Raw genomic sequence first — 8,865 nt, 5'->3', positions numbered from 1 at the left:
AGTCTTCAGGATACAAATGCTGGGGCCCAGGATGGCAGCTAACTGCAGCAGCTCTTTGGAGCTAGTGACATCAGCAGAAAGGCACAGGTTGGTTTGCTTCTTTTCCATGAGCATGAGAAGCCTGGCTGCAGTAGGATGCACCCCTGGCAGCTGGGCACGAGCACTGAAGCTCAGCTCCTTACAGAGTCTCTTCACAGGAGCAGGACCATTCTGAGTCACTGACTCAAAGATATTTCCCTGAATGAATTCCTTCACCTTTTCAACCATCTCAGCAGCCACTTCTCCCTGCTGCTGGAGAATCTCCAACACCCCGGACAAGGTACACACAGAGTGCAGGCGAATTCCATGTTCCTCTAACCTAGCCTTCCCACCCTGCTCCCTGTCCAACAGCACTATGGCATCTGTGACTCTTAATCCTTCTTTCCGAAGAACTTCTGCAGTTTCCAGTACACTGGATCCACTTGTTACCACATCTTCAATGATCAGGCATGTCTCTCCCGGATTAATGGTGCCTTCTACCATCTTCTTAGTACCTTAAAAATAAAAAGCAAACATTCCATCAAGAAAGTTTAAAAGACCCAAAAAAACTTAAAAGCATCAAAACTTTAACTTGCTCTGCTAAAGTAAAGATCATATTTGTTTCACATACAAGCATACACTACAGCATATCCTGAATTCCAATGGAACTGGACTTCAACAGATTAGGAATTTCACATTCACTGTCAGTATGGAGAGGCAATTTGTTTATTAGAATGTGATACCAGTTATCACAATTCTTACCACAGCTCAGTTGCTCATCTGTAATTTAATTAATAAGGATTGTTACTTTTCCAAGCTCATAAAATACTACTTTATGTTACAAGAAGTTACGCTCTAGTAACAAAACTGACACACTGTTAACAGCACAGATTCAAATGTTTGAATGACTTCAGAAGTTTATTATTGTCATGAATTGAAAACTCAGAATTACAGAACTATTTTCTTATTATTTAAAACATGTTTAAAGCAGACAAGTTATTGGCACTCCTTAGCATGTTTCCTATTTTCCACAGACAGCATTCTGTGCTCAATATGCCTGTTTAAACAATGAGAAGAAATAAAGCCCCAAATGCCTTTGTCTTAACTAACAACAGGCACACATCCATGAAATGCCTCCTGGAGGGAAACAACAAAGGATGCCTGGCTTTCCCAGGAAGCAGAGCAGCAGGAGAACATTATGCAGTGCATTGCTTAGACCATGGCAGCCTAGAGAACAAGCACATGTACAGCTTTGCAATCGGTATGACACCAGAAACTTTGTGTCAGGCAGTTAACTGCTGTCACAACTGGCTTGTGCTTCACAAGAAGGAAAAGCAAAAGTTTCCATGCCTGGCCCACTGCCTGACACAGGAGTAGCATTTAGTCTTGACAAGCGTACTTTCTAATTACATGCTGTTGGAACAGGACAGCTCTTATCACGCGTAGAAATCCAGTTATATGGCAGGTTAATGTTTCAGTCTTCTCTTCCTTTATCAAAATCAGATAAATGGTTCATTGGGTAGAGAAGGGACTGCTACTAACCTAGCCTACTGATTACAGGACCACAGGAAAATTAAAGAAAAAGGGGTTTGAGAAATAAATGAAGAAGGGACTAGAAAGGTTCTTCTTGGAGTCAATACGCAAAAAGTTCTGCTCAGCATGTTAGAGAATGTGAGTTATAAATCCTCGTTTCTGGAAGAGGCCACTAACCCAGAACCACAGTAATGGGCTAAGAGAAAAAAAAGGACACTGCTAAAGAATAGAAACAAACAAACAAAAGAAACCCCTTACAAACAAACCCAAAGAAACAAAAATCACTCTTCAAGACTCTCCTAACCTACTACAGCAGGATTCAAGCTGCAGCCTAGTGGGCAACAGCTGGGAGAGCCTGATCAGGTTGGGATCCTGTGGGAAGTATGCTTTAGGGTGAAAAGGAGCTGCTTTTTAAATAACCTTAAACTGAAATGCTGTACATCACAAAAGAATCACCAATATATAAGGTAATTCCCAAACAAGACAGCAAGTTGACACAAAGTCTTGATTTGATGGTTTTACCGTAGTCTTTTGCTTCCTTCCTCCGTATGAGCATCGGGACCTGATTTTCTGAGCAGATAATTGTGGCCAGCGGCAGCGCCGTGTACGGAACACCACACACGCAGTCATACACCAGACCCGCATCTTTGGCTGCTTGGAAGAGGAGATCCGCAACCTGAAAAAGGAAAACTAAACGCTTTTTAAAATCGGACGGGCACGAAAGTGACTAAACTAATGCATTACCGCGGGAAGCAATGAAAACCTCGCTCCTTTACATGTTCCCACCGCGATCCGACAGCCCGGCCCCGGGAAGGGCTCCCTGGAGAGCAGCGCTCCCGGGTCCCCTCTCCCCCCTGAGCTGTAGGAGACCCTTCACCCCGCACGGGACAGACACCCCCGGCCCCTCGGGGACAGACACCCGGCCCCGCACCTGCCGGAGGAGGCGCGGGTGGGACACGAGGCCGCGCAGGTCGATGTACACGGGGGAGGCGCGGCCGCTCTTGAGCACGAAGTGCCCGAAGCGCAGCGCGCCCGCCCCGCTCAGCGAGGCCGCCACGATGCCCGCGGCCGCCATCGCCCGGCCCGGCGCAGGGAAGTGATGCAGCGGCGGGAGGAGCGCGGGGCGGCCACACCCCCGACCCCGGCGGGGCCGGGCATCCCCGCGTGTGTCCGCGCCGTGGGGACCAGCCCCGCACGGAGCCCGGGTTCCCCGCGCCCACCTCCCCACGCCCGCGCCATCCCGGCCCGGCCCCCCCCCACCCCACGCCGCGCAGCGATTCCAGGTTCTCCCGTCACCCCATTCCCCAGGGAAGCAGAAACCGCCGCTGCGGGGAGGGTTGGATGTGATCCGAGTTTCTCGCCGCGTTTCTCTCGGGGTGACACCCAAAAGGCCGCTGGGTGGATGGAGCCACGCTGAGGGTTGGCTGCAGTGACGGTCCCCGGTGCTGGTTTCCTGTGAGATCCCTCCGAAAAAGATGAGCTGAATAAAGGCATCAGCCAGCCCTGAGCCGTCAAGGCCTCAGAAAGATGCCATACAAGTGAAATAAGACTGACTCGGTCTTCTCCGAATAATTTTATTTAATCAAAAAAGCCCAGAAACGGAGTCATTAGTATACTCTATTTATAGGACAGGAGATGTACAAGTCGAAGCTACATCTGTAGATGATCATATATACTGCAGTATAGTAACAACAACATGGGACAGCAAGTAGTCACCTCACAACAGTACACATGAGTGATTAGACTTACAAAGGAAATATTTACAAACCTGCCTTTACAAACCAACATTGTGTGCATACAAAATGAAATCTGCAATAAAACTGAAGGTACATTTAAGGCAGACCAGCAATACACTGAAATAATTAAGGCTGTGGAATTACTTTGCACCTTGAAAATGCTGAGCTGTTAGCAATACTGTTTCTTTTTTTCCTCCTTCGGTGGATTGTTGCAAAGATTGAAAAGCATCAATACATTCCAACTGTTTGCTCTGATCTCGGTGAATAACTCTGAGATAGATTTATTTTTTTTATTGTTTGGTTTTTTTGCACTTCCTATTGCATTTGCCTTCCAAAAGTAATCAGCAAATTGACCTCAGTGGCAGAGCAGTGCTGAACAGTTTGGTAGAAAGAGAAGTAAAAGCACCAGCATCAGAAGTTGGACATGAAGGTGAAATATGGCTTGAGTAGAAAAGACGTTGGTTTTTCACTAGCTCCATAATAAAGACTACAGTTACAGCAAACATTCAGCATCCTGACGCTATGGAAACACTCAGCACTATACAGATCCCAGAACAAGAGTTCATCACTTGATGGCAGTGTGCAGTCAGCCTAGTAAAATGGGACTTTATTTTGTTTCCTTGGGAAAGCACCATTTTCTGATGGGACATGAACAAATGAGCTGGAAAATTAATCCAAGCCCTGTGTTAGTGGAGAATCCACCTCTGCAGTGAAAGGAACTGAAACAAAACCAGGTGGTTAGCACCTGTACATGTTAATTATCTGTTAGACCTTTATATACAGAATAGCCTTTACATGTGTCTCTGAAGTTTATATTATCCCAGGTTACTGGATGCAGTCCCCTCACTGCAAGGGTATTAAAATAGGGTTATACATAGTCAGATGTGTGGCTCTGCATTCAGCCTTTAGGCACTGTCTTTGTAACAAAGGCCTAATAGCATCATCAGAAATGCTAATGAAGTCCACTGAAGCCATAGCACTTGTATGGGTCAGTTGAGGGCACAGACTTTGTCTCAGCATTAACTCAGTTTACCAGTAAAATGCTTTTAAAGATTACTGTTACTAAAAAAAAGTCTTTTAAAATAAAGGGGCAGTAAGAATAAACAAAATTTGTTGCTGTAAGTGGGAAAATTTTTTAAATTTGGAAGTCTATATTGCTTTAAAATAAAGTCTAGAACCCTGGGCTGGCTGTGTTTCATCCCTGTAGTAACATGTGTAGGGGGCCTGGCAGCGTGGTGGGAAGGGGTGGTCTCCCACAGGACAGCAAGGTCTTCAGACACCTGATGGAAGCTGACAGTGTTACATGGACCATCAGAATTCCTGTTTGATGGCTAAGAGTCAAATGGCCTGGCCAGGCTGCTCCAAGTGAAGTGGAGAGAGGCCAGTTAGTTTAAATCTCATTGCCAGACACATTAATTAAATACAGCTGTCTTAAATAAAGAGCACCCCATGTCATCATGTCCTCTGGGCTCTGTTTACTGGCACCTGCTGCCTTCCTGTCACCCAACCCAGCGCCAGGGAACACTGTGAGCAACACTTTGGTGTCAGAGCAGGGTAGGAGCGCTATGGAGATGTCTGAAGGTGGTGGCTGTGTGGGTAAGTGCCACTCCGCACGGAGCTCATGGTGCGCCATTGCCAGTATTCCTGTTGGTCATCCTGGCTGGTCTGGAGCTGCTGCAGAAGCTAAAGAGTGCAGCTCCCACCTCACCTTCACTTGGCTGTCTTGGGAACACCTGGAGTGGTACAGCTGCAGGCAGAAATCTTCCCCTCAGAGTCAGCTCAGCCTGGGGAGCTTTGTAAAGGCCTGACGGAGTTTTATGGAAAAACTGTGTTTTCCTGTGTTTGCTACAGGCAATATTTCACGCACCAAAAAATCCTCTAGTCGGAGAATGCTGCACAGGGAGTTGGCTGTGGTGCTTCTCACCCAGAGGGTGCACTCCAGGCCAATTTACTGAGCTTTGTGATCTCTTTACAACAAAGTTACAGTTTACAACAGAGTTACAGCACCTGTAGGATCTGTAGAGAGGCCACAGATTGGCTGAGAAAGACCTCAAAAGGGCAAGCTCAGAATACTTCCTCTGTATCTATCATGTGGCAGCATTGCATGTCAACTTGACATTACTCAGGCAAAAGAAATCTTTGAGACAAAATACAAGAATGGTCGATAATCACAAACGTTATCTAGAAGTTCTAACAGGTTTAAATACTCCTGAATGTGCTGTACGAAGAGTGGTGCCCAAGAAGAGGAGTTCTCTAATGTGTATATGGAAAAAGTAAAACCACAAAGGAAAGCAACCTCACAGCATTCAAAATCTTCAGAGTTTAGCACTTCCAGCTCTCAACAACGAATCATTTTTGAATCTGAGAACCTAATAATGTATCCACTTTCAGCCTTTTGGGTGTTCTTTTCTATTATTTGATGGCAATGAGAGGACTAAATATTCCCTTAAGCAATCCAGCTTTTTCCCACTGTGCATCCAAAGTGTCTGCTATTGCAGTTTGACATGCAAATGCAGGAGGAAGGAAAATAAAATGCTAAATAACTCCAAGTTTTATGTGATACATGAGAATTTGTTCATATTAATGCCAAGCAGAAAGCCTGTGGCTTAAACTGTACCCATGGGCCTAATAAAAGCTGTGGGTTTTATAAACCACACTTCCATAAACATTTTTTTAAGGGCAGTGCAATCACAGTACAAAGAGCCAGTTTTGACAGATAGGAAGAAGTACAGACAATCCTGTAGGAGAAGATACCTGAGGCAGGTGCTAATTAAAGACACCCCTTGACTGCTCTCTGTATTCAGTTGCTAAGAAATTGCATACTTTGCACTGTTGCTCAGGACAAGACTGGTCTTTTTTAAGAAGTGCTGCTGAGTTGCTTAGAAAATCAGCTGCTGCACTACAGAGGGAAACTGAGATAGGTTCTATATGACCCAAAAAGTTTAACCTTCTGTGAACACTGTCTCTTTCAAGCCTTTCCACAACTCCTCCCTGTATTAGATTTCTCTCCCTTGGCCACAAAGCCTTGTATACCACTTCTGACTGTGCTCACCCTTCTTACTGTGACTCCCCCATCTCTAGGTTTGTTCTTGTATTGCATGAACACTGAGTTTTTTTGCTGAGCCTTTCTTCTCCACTAGCAAAATAGTGACCACCCCCACGTACTGATAGAGCAAGCACAAAGATAAGGGCCAGGTCTCCTACCTGCCATGAAACTGAGCTGAGGGGTGGATCAAAAAAAGGGCTATCAGAGCCCTCAGAATTTAACAGGATTCACAGGGTATCTCCACCACCTGCTGGCAGAGATAGCTTTTGCTCATGCAGGCTCACAGTACAGTTACTTGGATAGTAAATCAAATTTGACTCTTGCACTAACAAGAGAGTCTATACTGAGCACACATGGTCAGATCAAGCCCTTTTCCTTAGGAAAACCTTTGGTAACATCCCACTACAGGCACAGCAACTGCACTCAGCACCGAGACAAAGTCCTCACATGCCAGAGGAAAAAAAATAAATCTCTTTGATGGTCAACCAAGAGGCTGTAGATTTCTATGGTGGTATGGCAGTAGGATGGGGAAGCCCCAGCCAGGGAGGTGTTTCCCCTCCCAGTCCCACTGCTGGAGAGGAGGATTTGGCCAGCCTACAAACTGCTGATTTGTCACTGCAGACTCCCTGTGTTGGTTATACTGAAGGCTGGCTCCGTCACTGTAACATCAGTATGATGATGTTGCAACTTGGCTTGCAAGAGAAAAATGTTTTAATTGTGAATATTTTTTCTATTATTACAAAGTAGGCTTTGGACATAAAAATATCCTCACAAATGCTTTGGTGATGAGGTGCTAATGGTGGCTGAGAGATATTTACAAGTTTGGAAATGAAACAAATGACATACTTTAAACATTGAAAACGATTTTCAAGCTGTAAGCACAAGAATGAACTCACCACTCCTACTGCACTCTGAAAGGCTCAGATGGACTTTGGGACGAGCAATTCTGAAACTAGAAATGGAACAGTAACCTTTATATTTATATATATTTATATATATGATACAATATATGTATACTGAAAACCTGTGATAGAAAAAAATTGTCTTCATCATCATCATCTAGTTTACAGATACTGCAAAAATTGGACTCAGCCTTTTCTCAATGCACAGGTTTTGCAAAAGATTTCTGTACAATGTGTATAAAATGCTTTTAAAAAAACCCATCATAGTCCCATTGTGCTTAGTCAGAACCAGCTATATGCTCCAGTGATTCATTGCCTTAATCATAGCTGCAAAAGGTGCTGCACGTTGACTTGACACAGCAGAAAGCCCAAGGATTAATGGAGGATTTTGGTCTGAGCATTACCACGCCACAGGAGTGTACCTAAGCCGCGCCACCACAGGAGCTGATCCAGCAGTGACTAGAGCCTGATCTTGCATGTCCTACGCAGGCAAAGTCCCCACTGAAATCATGGCAGACCTGGGCATATGGGGCATGAAAAGTCTGTCTGTTAACCTGGAGCAGGCTTGCAATGATTTCAGCAAAAACTGACCAGTCTGGTTCTGCAGTACGTGCTAAGGTCAGCCTGGTCTCACTCCCCTCTACTACCCTACTCCTAATCTCTTGTACATTTTTAATTCAGTTCAGCAAGATCAAGAGGATTTCTTATAAGGCTGCCTCACAAAGATTAAGGCAACTGCAATTTTGGCTCTCGTTTCCAGTTGGTGTTTGCTTCCCGCAGTCCTTTTTTGGCAGTGGATGTGACAATACCATGTGCCCCAAGAGAGGGAGCGGGTACCTGCTGCTGTTCCCCCCTTTTCCTTGGTCCCAGGTACTGCCACTTCTGCAGTGGTCTGTACCCTGCAGCTGGGGAAGCCAGGTGAAATGCAAACACCAAATACGGGGCTATGTACAGACAGATCTGCTTGGTGCCTGCTTGCTCCTGGTGCTCCTGCCTCAGGACCAGCAGCGTAGGACCCCAGGGATAGAGGAATTACGTGCCTGGGTTCAGCCTGCTTAACAGGAAACTCTTGACGCTGGGGACCGGGTGCACGTCGTACTGGTGCCTGCGGCGCTCGATGAAGGAGGCCAAGCGGGAGGTATCCAGTGGCATCTTGGAATAGCTGCCATTGTGTGGCTGCAGCCATGGATGCTGTAAACAAGTGGCTGCCGTTGGCCTTCTCCTGAAGTCTTCCTGGAGGATGACGTTGATGAAATCCCTGGCAGCATGACTCACATCGGAGAAGTACTCATGTGGGAAGCTGAAATCTACTCTGCACACATTGATACAAGTCTCCTCTCTGCTTTCATCCAGGAATGGAGAGACACCACTCAACATGACGTAGGTGAGGACACCGATGCTCCAGATATCTGTGCTAAGGGAGACAGGAAGGCCTTGGATAACTTCAGGAGCTGCAAACTCTGGGTTTCCGAGGAGGTGGTGGACATGGTAGTGACCTGTGATCTGAACTGCGTCTTCCAAATCAATGATCTTGACGCGAGGTACCGGGATTCTTAAATCAATGAGCAGATTTTCTGGCTGTTGAAAATACAATAATACAAACTTAATTATACTATATTTTGGCAAATAA

General features: G+C 45.7%; 2 protein-coding genes across 6 annotated transcripts in view; both read right to left on the bottom strand.

The window, feature by feature from the left end:
* The window catches only part of UMPS (uridine monophosphate synthetase), a 6,167-nt gene extending 3,538 nt beyond the window's left edge, over positions 1 to 2,629 (bottom strand). Inside the window, 3 exon segments of the mRNA XM_017820949.1 lie at positions 1 to 533; positions 2,074 to 2,227; positions 2,483 to 2,629. Of these exon segments, the coding sequence (XP_017676438.1) occupies positions 1 to 533; positions 2,074 to 2,227; positions 2,483 to 2,626 (831 nt within the window). The 5' untranslated portion in view covers positions 2,627 to 2,629.
* Positions 2,630 to 3,111: 482 nt separating this feature from the next.
* KALRN (kalirin, RhoGEF kinase) overlaps positions 3,112 to 8,865 on the bottom strand; it is a 515,157-nt gene continuing 509,403 nt past the window's right edge. For 4 of the 5 annotated variants that reach the window (XM_017820852.1, XM_017820853.1, XM_017820856.1 and 1 more), the window contains 2 exons: positions 8,276 to 8,813; positions 3,112 to 7,285 (listed from right to left, as the gene is read on the bottom strand). In XM_017820852.1, the coding sequence (XP_017676341.1) occupies positions 7,254 to 7,285; positions 8,276 to 8,813 (570 nt within the window). In that variant the 3' untranslated portion in view covers positions 3,112 to 7,253. Of the gene's footprint in view, positions 8,814 to 8,865 lie in introns of all 5 variants that reach the window. The other variant, XM_017820865.1, reaches the window with a different exon arrangement.

This window comes from Lepidothrix coronata, unplaced genomic scaffold, assembly GCF_001604755.1.
Source record: "Lepidothrix coronata isolate B3197 unplaced genomic scaffold, Lepidothrix_coronata-1.0 Scaffold86, whole genome shotgun sequence".
Lineage (NCBI taxonomy): Eukaryota > Metazoa > Chordata > Aves > Passeriformes > Pipridae > Lepidothrix > Lepidothrix coronata.
The sequence above is the reverse complement of the archived record's forward strand: the minus strand, read 5'-3'. Positions and strand labels throughout refer to the sequence as shown.